Here is a 15,055-nt window from a genome sequence, read left to right on the forward strand (position 1 = left end):
CTTTCTGAAACGTATTTTAACAAACTGAATAGCTGAATATCCATCAAGCGTTCCTGTCTACCATGATTCTGAATAGACCCGGCTAAGGGATCTCCTGGCGACCACGGTAAGTTGTGGCCTCTGCCGGCCAGCAGGTGAGCTCTCACACATCCAGTTCTCAACACACTTCCACGCCAGTCACAGATGCTTGCCAGCCATCCTTGAAGGCCTTCGATGTCCACAAAGCCCAAGCTAAGAAGCTGCAGCTTCCCATGTCTCAGTTTAAAAATGAAAATTTCATAGGATTAAAACTTTCAGAAAGATACAGATCAACTAAAATTGACCAATAAACAGGCAAGTACACCAGGAATTATGGCTTAGTGGACAGACACAGGGCTCCTCTATCAGAAGTCCTGAGTCCCCACTGATGGAAAATGCCCAAAGATGGGGAGGATCCTTTAAAAGCCTTTGAAAGAAGGGGGCATGATATGAGGATTTCCCACTGGGGAATACCCCAGGGATATTTCCTCATGTATAAAACATCAGAACTTGTGCTTAACTGATATTGATTGTTAATTTCCTTAAATGATTTCTCTTCCTTCTCACCTAACTAGTAATCAGTACTTGGATTTCTAGGATGAAACTCTCTTTGAGCCCTGCTTTCATGGAAGAGAACTTCAAACCTCAATAGGCCCAACTGCTTCTCCGGTTGAAGACATCCCTCTCCTCACTGCACTGACCCCTCTGCCCTCCCTCTGCCCCTCCGCCTACCAGGTCTCACTTATCATGAACTCAGATTTAATAATCTTATCGTCAGTTGAAAAAGATGCCATCTATTATTTTACAAATAATATTCAAGAAGCTCAGCTTAAAACTAGAAAGAAGGTCCAGGCATGGTGGTGCACATCTGTAATCCCTGTACTTTGGAAGGCTGAGGTAGGAGAACTACCTGAGGCCAGGAGTTCGAGATCAGCCTGGGCAACATGGTGAGACCTTCCAACTCTACAAAAAATCTTTTTGAAAAAATCAGCCAGGCATGGTGGTACGTGCCTGTAGTCCCAGCTACTGGGGAGGCTAAGACAGGAGGATCACTTGAGCCCAGGAGTTCGAGGCTGCAGTGAGCTGTGATAGCACCACTGCCCTCTAGCCTGGGGAACAGAGGAAGACTATGCCTCTGGGGGAAAAAAAAAGAGAGAGACAGAGAAAGAAGGGGCTGGGTGTGGTGGCTCATGCCTGTAATCCCAGCACTTTGGGAGGCCGAAGCGGGCAGATCACGAGGTCAGGAGATGGAGATCATCCTGGCTAACACAGTGAAAACCCATCTCTACTAAAAATGCAAAAAATTAGCCAGGCATGGTGGCATGCGTCTGTCATTCCAGCTACTCGGGAGGCTGAGGCAGAAGAATCCCTTGAACCCAGGAGGTGGAGGTTGCAGTGAGCAGAGATTGCACCACTGCACTCCAGCCTGGGTGACAGAGTGAGACTGTGTCTCAAAAAAAAAAAAAAAAAAAAGGAAAAAGAAAGAAAAAAAAAATAGAAGACTTTTCATTGTGGTTTGGTATCGTCTCAGGCAGTTTGAAACAGATCTAGAAAAATAAGCGTGGTCAGTGCCTAACAAAGCATGCAGGCTTCTGTGTGGTGGCAGCTTCTGAGGAAGGGTGGAAGCTGTCAGTACTGCGGGGACAGGCGATGGGGAAATGGTTCTCCTAATTATTCTCTGGAGTTGACAAGACTTTTCTTCACTCAGTTTTCCTATCACTATTCCATCATGTTTTTTTTTTTTTTTTTTTTTTCCTATTGAAGACTTTCTCCTTTTTTGTACAAATTTATGTGGTGTGGTGCATGAGAAATTTTGTTACCCATATGTAATGCACAGCGATCAAGCCTGTACTTAGGATGTCTATCACCTGAGTCCAATACATTTTTATCTAGTCACCCTACTCTGCTATCAAAAACTCTGCATTTATTACCACTATTGCATGTTTTGGTGCTTAATTCGTCTGTAGTTAAAGGTTAACCAGGAAAACACATCCCCAAGGTAATTTACTTCCAATTCTCTGTATCTGTCTCATTTAAACTATGTTCTTCTGCACCCTGTGCCACTCTTTGCAAGAAATGAGGCTACTGTCTTATTTGATGCTCAAACGCAATCTTTCAAGCTATTACGTGACATAAAATTTCTAAATGCAGTTCAGAAAAGTCATCCATTTTATTTTCTGTAAAGGAAACAAAAGTTGGATTCTAAGCCCAAAGATGTATGCCCTGTAGGTCAATTTATCATCATTCCCTCTACACATATTTTACACAAAGTCATTAAGTGGTTTGTGCATTCAGTATGAACCCTGTGTATCTAAAAGGGAAAGAGCCAAGATCTCAGCTCCTGTCACTAGATAAGCCAATAATTTAATATTATAAAAGACATTGGGACAATGGAAACATACAAATAAAGCAGAAATCTGTTTCTGTTTGTTTTCTCATCTTAGTCTGGAACCCGCCCTGTCGTCATTACCAAACCAGGCTCAGGAGCAAAGGCAGGTCACTTACAAACACCCCGGCTTCTCGGAATTACTCCAGGACAAGAGCCCAGGCCATTAGAATCTGAGCGTGTGATTTCTTCCCTTTGCCCGCCACCCAGATGCTGTGAGCTCCTCCCGAGGGATTCACTTTCCGCTCCCCGAGTCTCATTACCTTTCTTTAATAGACATGGTTTTGCTGGGTGAGTCGGCAAGGCCCTCCCCCGTCGGCGTCTTGATCTCTCCGGCAGCGAACATGGCACACGGATTCTTGCAGAGCCTCTCCTGTGGCTGCTCCGAAGAATCCTGGGGCTTCCAGGACGCGGGGGCCGCGGGCTGGGCCACAGTTGTCCCCGCAGCTGCCCCCGTCTGCTCGGAAGCCGGCTCCCCGAACTCTGCCGCTGGGAAGGAAAAGAGCGACGTGAGCACCGAACTCCTGCGGGGAACGTTCTTCAGCGATTCGCCGCAAGCAGCTCAGCTCTCGAGTTCGATCCGCGGGCGCGCGGCGGGTGACCCGATCCGCCGGGATTTATGCAAATCTGCAGCGCGCTGCGCTCTGAGAAAACCACACTTCCCAGAGGGTCCCCACACAGCACAATGCTTCGTGGCCATTGGTGCGAGACACAGGAAGTGAGCTTTAACTATTAACTCCAGAACGGTTCTAGTCTCCAAAACAATACTTTAACATGCAAATGTGCTGTGCTCACACACCAAACCCTTTATTATAACTGACGCTGTCCTGTTTCATGCAAACTTAGAAAGATGGTGAGAGGCCCACTCAGTGGGCTTGCTAGCCTGCAAAACACGTGTGCAGGAAGAAACACTCCAGCGATTCGGAGACTGGGGTCAAGTCCTTCCTTAATTCCTTGTGCTTACCCAGCCTACATCTTTGGGGTCATCAACTTCTAAAAGAGGCCAGCAGAGCTAAGCAGCTCAGAAGGCCATTGTGTGAGTGACCAAAGTCAGCAGAAATCCTACCGAGATGCATGAAAGTGCTTCCGGTAGTTTCGTTGCTGACAACTTGATGCACTCTCTGGTCAGACCCAGGGGAGAACGGAATTCCAATTGAACTTTTTATTTACTTATTTATTTTGAGACAGAGTCTTGCTCTGTCACCCAGGCTGGAGTGCAATGGTGTGATCTCTGCTCACCACAACTTCCACCTCCTGGGTTCAAGCAATTCTCCTGCCTCAGCCTCCAGAGTAGCTGGGACTGCGGGCATGTACCACCATGCCTGGCTAATTTTTTGTATTTTTAGTAGAGATGGGGTTTCGGCATGTTGGCCAGGCTGGTCTCGAATTCCTGACCTCATGATCCACCCACCTCAGCCTCCCAAAGTGCTGGGGTTACAGGCCTAAGCCAGTGCATCTGGCCTGATTCCCACTGAACTTTTAACCAATATTTAGCTGTAAACTGCCTTTAGAACTTTGTTAAAAGCAATCACAGACACACAGGACAAATTAAGCAGAAACTGAAACCCAGTTGCTTTCTAAAGCTTTAGGCTCACTAGTCATTTACCTCTCAGTGAAAACTTCCTTTTCATAACATTCTCCACCTCCACCTTCTCTTCAAAGGGCGGCCTGTCTCTCAAGTCCAAGTTTCCTTGTGCACTTGTTTTAGCCACGGAAAATTCCTTTGGTTCATCCCCAAGGTGAGTGATGGGAGGATTCACCCATTCCAGGCTTCCTTTCCTGGGGATGGCATATTGAGGTTCCTTATGGCTGTCTCCTTCCCTGGCTCTGTTCAGGATGGGGTAGGATGCTTCTTCCTCAAAGGACGCATACTTCTCCATCCCGCTGTCTCGCCCTGTGGAAGCTCTCTTGCTTTCCGTCTCTCCATATTCTCTCAACATTCCCTTGTTCCCGCTACTCTCTACCAAGGGCTGCCAAGCTGGCGATTTTAGAATGCTTCTAACTGGAGAGTCTGAATTTTCCATCGAAGATGAAAACTTATAGTCAGTAGCACTTGCATTGTCATCAAGAGGTGGCTTTGTGCGAAGATCCCCGGCATACATTGGGGCAACCGTGGATGCTACAGTAGACACCGATGTGTTCACAGCAGGTGAGAAAGGAATAAGCTTTCCACTCTGCACCTGGAAGGACACAGTTAAAAAGGAAGAAGCTGCTTGTAAAATATCGTCCATAAAAATCCTGGCTTATGAATTGACAGAAGCTGAAATACTCGATTTGATGCAGTTTCACTGTTTCTCTTAGAGGAAAACCACTCCTGGACATAGTTACATTATACGTCTCGTTAAACAAAATCCTCTGGGTAAAAGGCAGTTGTGGATACTATTTTTTTTTTTCTCTCCAGAATGGACTCATTCTAAATATTTCAGCAAGGTATGAAAACAAGAAAAGAGAAACATGCTTGGTAGCGTTATCGTTTTTAGGAAGAAAGTTATTACCAAATCACCTGCAGGTAGCAGTTTCCTGGAAGAACACCTTAATGACATCATTAACCTCAGAGGAGCATTGCAGTGTGACGATTTAAGACCACAGACACAAACTGCAATCAGACTATAGTGCACCCACCTGCGCCACCTCTCCCAGCGTGACTGGCTGAGTTTGATAGCGAGAGTTCATTCTCCTCTGTCTCATATCTATTCTGTTCCGGGTAGAAATCGCTTTTGAGACTGGCTGGGACAATTTGTTAAACAAGGCCAACTTCTCGGCTAAGCTTAGAGTGGAGGAATCAGGTTCTCCCTGCTCAGCCAGCTCTTTGCCCTCATTTGTCTGGTCTTTGGCTGAAGCCTTTTGGTGAGCAGAGGCCTGTAATCTGAAAAAAAAAAAAAAAAAAAAAAATTCAGCAACATAGATACCAATAAACAAAAGCCCACCGCTAAGCTTCCATGTTAATTCTGCCAAGTGTCACTTCGTTTTGCAAAGGGCTTCTTTCGCCCTAATCACATCTAGGACAGAGGCAGGCAGCCGTTCAGCTGTTCAACAAGCAGAGTCGGTACAGGACACTCAGCGTTGCCACTTCTATGAACAGCAGACTTTTAGCTCTGAATTATTTCTACAAAACGAATTTCCTATTTGAGACCCTGAAGTCAGCTTGGCTACACCTTATCTCAGACAGAGAGGTGGCATTGTTAGTATCACAGTAAACAGAATGAAAGGGAGTCGCACAGCAGTACCTACGGTGCATTGAGACATCATCTGAAGATGTGTTCTGAAGGTGGTCTTTCATTCTAAACAATTAGGAAACAATATGGTCTTCTGTCAACCACATAATAACAGAAGGTCTTGATTGTCACTTGCTAAAGACAAATGGCTTAATTTTTAAAGAGTCACTGCTTCGGCTTAGTGTTTACTCTCATAGGTTCCTGCCAGTTTTCTAAAAGGTACTTAAATCTGCAATTTCCAGTAAGCAGAGGAGTAAAGAAATGTCAGTGGATTATAAATCCCTCCCACTGACTGGGTACGGTGGCTCACAGCTATGGAAGCCAAGGCAAGAGGATCACTTGAATTTAGGAGCTAGAGACCAGCCGGGGCAACAATGTGAAACCCCATCTCTACCAGAAATATAAAACGTAGCCAGGCTTGCTGGTGTGCACCTGTGGTCCCAGCTACTTGGGGGGCTGAGGTGGGAGAATTGCTTGAGTCTGGGAGGTTGAGGCTGCAGTTAGCAGTGATCAATCCTGGGTGACAGAGCAAGACTCTGTCTCAAAAATAAATAAATAAATACATTATAAGTTAATAAACAAATAACTCCCTCCAACTTCCAGCTAGAAGAGAAGGAAAGCCTGAAGTCTTCACAGTCACTGTGAATCTTGAGAGGTTTTTAATGCAATATACCTTCTGTCCCTGACCGATCCAATTCTCAGATCTAGGAAGGGAGATATTCTGCCTTGACTCCAGTGAGTCCCCAATGCACAGCTGTCTCAGGCCCAAGAGCAGCCAGCCTCCGTGTTCCTCCATAATGAGGCTGGTGACAAAAAAGCCACCTAAGCCTCAGAGTCCTCCATGGATCTTGTGTAGAAGCCAGGAGGGTAGGGAAACCCACTTCCCCTGGAGGGCCCTGCTGTGGGTGTGCCAGCTTTATCCCTGCACTGCCATTATTTTTAGCTTTTGTGTTTTGGCTCACATAACAGTAAAATGAAGGGATGTGACCTGGTGTAAGGACATAATTTTAAAGCCCCAAAATCCAAAACACAATAGTAAAACATCTATGTTTAGACACTATAAATTGCTATTTTCCCAGTCCCCAAATAAAATGGCATGATCTCTCTATAAATTAGAAAGAGGGAAGATTGTTTTCAACATGTATTTGTGTTTACAGGTGTTTGAAAAAGACTGGGTCTTATCATAATAATGTCTCATTATTTTTCTTTTCTTTGCTCTTCTCTTCTGTTCTCTTTCTTTCTTTCTTTTATTTTTTTTCTTTTCTTTGCTTTTCTCCTCTCTCTCTTTCTGTCTCTTTCTCTCTTTCTTTCTTTTGATGGAGTCTTGCTCTGTTGCCAGGCTGGAGTACAGTGACACAATCTCAGCTCACTGCAAACTCTGCCTCCTGGGTTCAAGTGATTCTCCTGCCTCGGCCTCCCAAGTAGCTGGGATTCTAGGCACAGGCCACCACACCTAGCTAATTTTTGTATTTTTGGTAGAGACTGGGTTTCACCATGTTGGCCAGGATGGTCTTGATCTCCTGACCTTGTGATCTGCCCGCCTCGGCCTCCCGAAATGCTGGAATTACAGGCGGGAGCTACTGCGCCCGGCCAATGTCCCATTTTTCTGTTAATCTTTATTAAGTGCTATAGCAGTATTTAGATGAAGAACAAAATTTTTGAGGGATGACATTATGAAAAACAGAAACAAAGCAACTGGATATGTGAGTTAGTGTGATCCTAGTTCTAACACATAACATATGCAGAGAGACGAAAGGTTTTCCCATGCACACCAGCATGTAGTTATCAGCACATTGCGCTATGACAAACAAAATGTCATGTATTCCGGAACAACTCACGGCACTGACTTGTTTGTCAAACCAACAACAGACATTCAAGACTTTGCGATGCACCTGCTGGCTGGCACCTGTGCCCCGGGTGCCGCATGCATCCGTATCTGTCCAGTACCTGGCAGGCTGCACAGCAGTCCTAGCTACAGTGGGGCTAGGAATTCTCGCCATTACAGGGTGGGTGCGATCAGAACACGAAGCAGGGATAGGTTCACTTTACAAGCAATTGCCAAAGAGGAAACATTCATAAGGAGAGAGAAGAAAAGAAGCATTAAGGACAGCATAGTTTTAAACTCAGAAACGTTAAATCAAAAATTTTAACGGAATTCTTTGCTAATTACTTTTTGGGGGGGGGGATCATATAAGAACTTGAAAAGCAATTACAAATAAAAGAGACAGTGGCTACCCAAAGCAATAAGAATAGGTGTTCAGAGCTGGGAAAGGATTTACTCTGTCTTGAGAATACATGTCTGGGTGTAAAAAATAATAATAATTCAAAAGAGCAAATATTAGCCATCCGAAAATCAGTAGATTATGTCAGTGTTTTAGAATATTGCTTTCAATCTATTTTTTTTTTTTTTTTTTTGGACAGAGTCTCACTCTGTCAACCAGTCTGGAATGCAGTGGTGCAATCTCAGCTCACTGCAGCCTCCATCTCCCTGATTCAAGCAATTCTCTGGCCTCAGCCTTCCAAGTAGCTGGGTTCATAGGTGTATGCCACCATTCCCAGCTAATTTTATTTTTTATTTTTAGTAGAGATGGGGTTACACCATGTTGGCCAGGCTGGTCTTGAACTCCTAACCTCAGGTGATCCACCCACTTAAACCTTCCAAAGGGCTGGGATTACAGGCATGAGCCACTGCACCAGGCCTCAATCTACTTTTTAAAAGTTATCAGTGTCCGGCCTATATTTCTAGCACTTTGGGAGGCTGAGGTGGGAGGACCACTTGAGCCCAGGAGTTTGAGACTAGCCTGGGAAACAGGGCAAATCCCCATCTCTACAAAAAATACAAAAATGAGTCAGGTGTGGTGGTGTTGCCTGTAGTCCCAGCTACCTGGGAGACTGAGGTTGAAGGATCAGTTGAGCCCAGGAGGTCGAGGCTGCAGTGATCCAAGATTGCTCACTGCACTCCAGCCTGAGTGACACAGTGAGACACTGTCTCAAAAAAAAAACCCAAAATAATAAACTTTTTCACTTGATTGAAGCAATTATCTCTGAATGAACTATTATGGAAAATTAATTCTGAGTATATTGAAACATGTTACTCAAAACAAACCTCCTGTTGTTTGGAAAGTTATCAAACAGCAATTTAATTTTTAGAAATTTCTGGCAATTAATCCTAGCATTTTGGGAGGGTAAGGTAGGCAGATCACCTGAGGTTAGGAGTTCGAGACCAGCTGGGCCAACATGGTGAAATCCCATCTCTACTAAAAATGCAAAAATTAGCAGAGTATATTGGCATGTGCCTGTAATCCCAGCTACTCAGGAGGCAGAGGCTGGAGAATCACTTGTACCCGGGAGGTGGAGGTTGCAGTGAGATGAGATTGTGCCACTGTACTCCAGCCTGAGTGACAGAGTAAGACTGTGTCTCAAAAAAAAAAAAAAAAAAAAAAAGAAAGAAAGAAAAGAAAAGAAAAGAAATTTCTGGCTGTTAAAAACAAAACAAACCCTTATCTGAGATGTGTGTACTGTGGGGCCAGACACGGTGGCTCACGCCTGTAATCCCAGCACTTTGGGAGGCCAAAGCAGGTGGATCACAAGGTCAGGAGTTTGATACCAGCATGACCAATATGGTGAAACTCCGTCTCTACTAAAAATACAAAAAATAGGTGGGCGTGGTGGCACACACCTGTAGTTCTGGCTGCTCAGGAGGCTAAGGCAGGAGAATCGCTTGAACCCAGGAGGCAGAGATTGCAGTGAGCCAAGATCTCGCCACTGCACTCCAGCCTGGGCGACAGAGCGAGATTCTGTGTCAAGAAAAAAAAAAAAAATGTGTACTGGATATTTATGGATGAAATAATAAGACCTCTAGTGTTTGCCTGAAAATAGCGCAGGAGGAAAGGGAAAATGAATGGGATATGGGCTGAGCATGTCCAGCCAGGAGTGGGTGACTTTGGAAGCTGGGGTTTCATCACAGCAATCCACCAAGTTTCATGTTTCTATTTTCCATTGTCGAAGGGATTTTTTAAACAACAATATGCAGAGACAGAAACAAAATGGAACAAAAACTCCCTTCAAGTTTTTCCAGGAGATACAATAGATAACACATCCCATTACAAAGTTTAGAGAGACCACAGTAAACAAAATCCTTTAGCACTAACTTCTCTGTGGCTTCTAGCGAAACCACCTCCCCAATGCCTCATTTTCATTGAACACTCTTTAAATGTATTAAAAAAAAAAAAAAAAAAAAAAAAAAAGGACATTAGAGCCAAGGCTGAGAAGTCCTGTGGGCACTTACGTGGCCGCGATGACTACCTCCTCCGTGGTGATGGGCTGCGTGAGGGATCTGTCCTGCAGACGGCGGAGCCTCTGCTCCACAGCCGCATTTCTTGAGCGTCGCTTTGGAACATTTTGTTCATCAAAAGATTTTTCCATCTCCTAAGATTAGAAACATTGTGGAACCCTTAAAAATTCAAAGAAAGAGCTGTACATGGTGGCTCATGCCTATAATCCCAGCACTTTGGGAGGCCAAGGAGGGAAGATTGCTGGAGGCCAGGAGTTCAAGATCAGCCTGGGCAACAAAGTGAGAACCCATCTCTACAAAAAATGCATAAATTATCCAGGCGTACTGGCACAGGTGTGTAGTCCCAGCAACTTGGGAGGGTGAGTTAGGAACATCACTTAAGCCTGGGAGGTTGAGGCTGCCGTGAGCTATGATCACATCACTGCACTCCAGCCTGAGTGACAGAGTAAGACCCTATCTCTAAAAAAAATTTTTAAATGAAAAAGAAATTCAAGGAAAGGAAATGGATGTAGTAAAAAGTCTTTACTCTGTTCTCCTACAGGACCTACAAGAGGGGTCTCTAATGACAGCCTTGTGTCATTGTCAGAACTGTACACTCATGCTGTGTCCACGAGGTGGCCACAACCAGCCAAAGACTGACTAGAAAGAGAACACAGGTGAGCCAGAGCTGGGAGGCCTTAGCATGCCCAGAGGTGCATGAAGCAGGATGGGTCCACAAGATTCTCCCTCCCTAAGTCTTACAATTTTTATTTTTTTGAGACAGGGTCTCACTATGTTGCCCAGGCTGGTCTCGAACTCCTGATCTCAAGTGATCCTCCTGCTTTGTTCTCTCTCAAGTAGCTGAGATTACTGCACCCAGTGATCATCTCTATTCAAGCATATAGAACAGCTTACCCTGAAAAGCAGCCTCTTGGCGGCAACGCTCAGCTTGGCTCGTTCATCTACTTTTTCTTCATCTGCAAAAAGTCACAAATTAAAAACTGGACATTATTAGAAAATATAAGTTCAGTCTCCAAAAAGCCTTCCAGGGCTGACTTGGAAATCTCTGAATACAAGAACAGGTGCACTAAAAGAATAATTGGTGGTAGCTGCCCCTTGCAGGGAGCCCATTCTTTCTGCTCAGTGAAAAGGTACTAATTTCCCTTGCAATTCAAACCAAGCCAGACCAAAGCAAACTCTGTCCAGGGACTGCTACGCTAACGTTTGTCCGATCGAGATTTCATGAGTATATTTATGGAGGGGATTCTTTCATTTTTTAATTTTACTTTTATTTTATTTTTTTGAGATGGAGTCTTGCTCTGTCACCCAGGCTGCAGTGCAGTGGCACAATCTTGGCTCACTGCAACCTCTACCTCCTGGGTTCAAGTGATTCTCCTGTCTCAGCCTCCTGAGTAGCTGGGATTACAGGCGCACGCCTCCACGTCCAGCTATTTTGTATTTGCAGTAGAGACAGGGTTTCACCATGTTGGTCAGGCTGGTCTCGAACTCCTGACCTCATGATCTGCCCACCTTGGCCTCCCAAAATGCTGGGATTACAGGCATGAGCCACCATGCCTGGCCTTATTTTTAAACAGTAGCAGCAGCAAGAAGAACCTGCCTCTTTGGTTTGAATTAGCTGTTTTTCTATTGGTCACTGCATGATTCTCTAACTGCTCTCAAAAAGAAGAGAAAGCTCATCCAAAAATTGCAACTAGGTTTTATTATATTCACAGAAAGAAAGGCTGCAGCAAAGAGAGACATTGATATGCTCTATCATCTTATTCTCTCAAAAAGCCATAAATTGTATTGCTAAATCCCGTCTAGATGAGACAATAAAGAAGGGGAAGGAAAGGGGAAAAGGTACTTGCCGTCAATAGTTGGCGTTTCTGACTGTGAAGTGCACCTGGGAAAGACATTAGCAAATAATCATCATAAATTAGCAGGTGGGAGCAGAAGATCGAAATAAAACATCATATTAAAAGTCAAACTAAAAATGCAATTAAATTCTTTGAACAAATAACCTCCTGGTAGCAATTCTAATTGTGAAAACACATGCACAGTTGTGAAGTGACACTGTGGAGCGTGTGTGCACACGATCCCAGCCAAGGACACGCCTTGTGGGGAGACCAGGCACACGTGCAGCTTACTACACATCACTGAGGACAATGTTTACACAAACCTTCTCAGTTCTATACAACAGAGCAAATACAACAAGTAGATGGACATTTATAAAACGAATACAAAATTCCTCAGTTACTTTCACTGTAAAATCGGGTGAATATGCAATCTGGAGTCTAATTTAACAAGGGGGTAAAAAGCATTAAAAATAATAAGTGGAGAAAAATAATATTTCTCACTTCTTATCACCTAAATGCAATGTAAAATTGTGAATGTATCATAATACCACTATAAAGGCCAACATTCTTTAAAAAGTCTTTAACATAAGCCAAATACCTAACGCTTACAGATTAGATGGAAGAATCATGGAATGGCCAGCATCCTGTATAAACAGCACAAAGGCCGTCAGTGTGTGACACTCCTGTGTCGCTGTCACGTTCCTGGACTAGGAAATGGCACAGACGCATGCCTACCTATCCGATTCCTTTCGTTCTGCTGAAGTTACAGGTTGGGTTCTAAATCTCTCGGAAGTTTTTCTACTTTCACCAGGAGAAAAATAGCGTCTTGGTTTCCGGGACCCTCTCTCCGGGTCCACACTGGTGGGCAAGCCAGGTCCTTCGGCTGACCTCTCCACCCGTGATTTGCTTTTAGAATCAAAGGGCAGAGAGTATATGGAAGGCAAACGAAGACAAGGAAAGAGAAGACAGCAAAGGTTTATGCATCTCCGTGAGTCAAGGCACAGACACCGCCAAACCCCTCTTCATGCCTCTACCATGCACATCAGGAAGGGGGCACTCGGGAGACCCAGTCCGCTATTCCCCGTTAGTAGGCAGAAGCAGAGCGGTAGTTTTTGAGCCATTTTCTGCACAGTTGCCCTGCACACACCTGTGAGCTAAGCTAATATGATTCACTGCAGAACACAACACAAGTAGGGGAGTGAGTCATTCTGCCAGGGACGTGCAAGTGGCACAGCTGGAGGGCACGTGAAGCATCACCTACAGTTCAGGTGTCCTGCTGGCGTTGGCAGATGCCAGGAACATACTTCGGAGCTGGGCGACAGAGACCTTTGTGTCCAGCACGCCAAACTCCCCATAGGGCCCTTCAGCCTTGGGGCTGGGCAGCTCCGGCTCTCTCCTGGAAGCTGGGTCCTTCCACTTCCAGGCCTGGAGCTGAGGGGGGCCCGTGAAATCTGACAGGGAGCGGGTGCGGACCTTACGCTTTTTCGTCAAGGCTTCCTTGTTGTGACCGGATGGTTTGGCGTCTTGGGACACGGGCTCACTTTGAACGTAGAGAACCATCTCGCTCCTGCCTGTCCTCTCAGCGGGCTGGTGCTGAGCTTGAGGTGGGTGCGCCATGCCTTCCAGTTCCTTCTGATGCTCTAAGGTGACCGTGCTCACAGCAGGCTCACCAAAATCCTCGATTCCAGAGGGATCTTCCAGGCTTCTCGCAAGCTCATCACCCTCCAAAGCCAGTGGGGTTTTCTTGCTTTGCTCGAGAGCTTCAGCGAAGAGCACATCTTCTTCTTCTGCTTTTTCTTCTCCTTCCTCTTCTTGTTCTGCTTTTGATTCACAGATATGGAGAACTGGGCTCTCTCTTCTCTCACCTTCTAGAACCTTCAAGGTGGGAGGTTTGGGGACATTCTGGGTGGCTGACGGTACCCAGCTGCACTCAGATACATGTTCTAGGGGTGCTGCCATCACCAGCTTGGCGGTGTGGCCGGGATCTGCGGGTTGCACGTAGCCACCGATTGGCTGTCGTGCAGAGCCTGCTGCCTTGCTGGGGACCCTATCAAAGGCCGAGTGCTCGGACTGAAACGGCAGGCAATGGACGGGCGCGGGCCGGTGTCTCCTCTGAGTTACGGACTCTGAGGCGAGTTCAGGGCTGCTTCGAGCACTTTCCTCTTTCACCAATTTTTCTCTAACTTTAACTCTTTAAGAAAGAAAAAGGATTTAAGTTGCAAAGTGCAATAATGGCTGGCTTCACAGGAGGGAAGCATGCGCAGATCACAGAGTACCAGTGAATGGAAACCGACCCCGAGAGAGAATAACCTGGGAAAAAGCATCTCGGTGTCTAATGTTAGAAACCAACTACTTGTCAGGTGATCTGAGCTGAGTTTCCAATTTGCATATGTATGTCCGGGGGCGCAAAACTCACTCTACCCCTTGTAAAAGCGGACCGGGGTCAGATGCTAATCTGGGGGAGAATGGGTCCCTTCTGACCAAATAAATACCCAGAAGCCAGAGAAAGATGCATTAATATACACCACCAGCATGCACTAGGGCACAATGAGGCTGGTGCCTTGAATCAGGAAGCTTTCCTCATGCACAGGCCCAGAACACAGACTGTGGGGAAGGTTCCTGGCATACAGACACCTATTGACCAAACGTGATTTCATTGTCTCCTGAAAATGTAAGAGCACTCACCATTATTTATGCTTTTTGTTTTTTGTTTGTTTGTTTGTTTTTGGTTCAAAATATAACAATCACCTCTCTTTTAAAGCACTCAATTAGACATTCACAAACTTTTTTCATGCAATAAAGAGCATATTCCTTCATTTATGAGGCATGCCGCCAGTTTGGGCATCATTATGAATAATTCTAGCACCAAAAGAATGTTAGAGACAAGATATTTGCTGAAAGAATTAATGAAGTAAACATTTCCCACCATCGTCCCCTTATCCTGCTGTTATTTGGCTCATTCCTGTAATCCCAACCTTTTGGGAAATCTGGGCAGGAGGATCATTTGAGGCCAGGAGTTGGAGAGCAGTTTGGGCAACATAGTGAGATATTGTCTCTACAAAAGTAAAACAATAGCTAGGTGCAGTGGCTTGTGCCTGAAGTCCCAGCCACTTGGGAGACTGAGGCAGGAGGACCACTTGAATCCAGGAGTTTGAGGCTGCAGTGAGCTATGATTGTACCACTGCACTCCTCCTGGGAAATAAAGATAGACTCTGTCCTAAAACACAAAATAAAATAAACTAAGAAAGAGAGATTGCTCTAGTTGTTTCTAGAGTAATTCAAATTATCTGAGAGCAAAACTGACACC

The 15,055-nt window shown here is 45.2% G+C and overlaps 1 protein-coding gene across 20 annotated transcripts in view; it reads right to left on the reverse strand.

The window, feature by feature from the left end:
• Positions 1–15,055, reverse strand: part of SVIL (supervillin) — a 171,999-nt gene that overhangs the window by 58,391 nt on the left and 98,553 nt on the right. For 7 of the 20 annotated variants that reach the window (XM_074405191.1, XM_074405172.1, XM_074405186.1 and 4 more), the window contains exons 8-16: positions 13,010–13,939; positions 12,484–12,654; positions 11,761–11,795; positions 10,808–10,869; positions 9,908–10,047; positions 7,567–7,662; positions 5,027–5,270; positions 4,011–4,584; positions 2,668–2,893 (exon numbers count right to left, since the gene is read on the reverse strand). In XM_074405191.1, the coding sequence (XP_074261292.1) occupies positions 2,668–2,893; positions 4,011–4,584; positions 5,027–5,270; positions 7,567–7,662; positions 9,908–10,047; positions 10,808–10,869; positions 11,761–11,795; positions 12,484–12,654; positions 13,010–13,939 (2,478 nt within the window). The remainder of the gene's footprint in view (positions 1–2,667; positions 2,894–4,010; positions 4,585–5,026; positions 5,271–7,566; positions 7,663–9,907; positions 10,048–10,807; positions 10,870–11,760; positions 11,796–12,483; positions 12,655–13,009; positions 13,940–15,055) is intronic. The other 13 variants (XM_074405187.1, XM_074405174.1, XM_074405177.1 and 10 more) reach the window with 5 other exon arrangements.

This window comes from Saimiri boliviensis, chromosome 8, assembly GCF_048565385.1.
Source record: "Saimiri boliviensis isolate mSaiBol1 chromosome 8, mSaiBol1.pri, whole genome shotgun sequence".
In the NCBI taxonomy this organism is placed as follows: Eukaryota; Metazoa; Chordata; class Mammalia; order Primates; family Cebidae; genus Saimiri; species Saimiri boliviensis.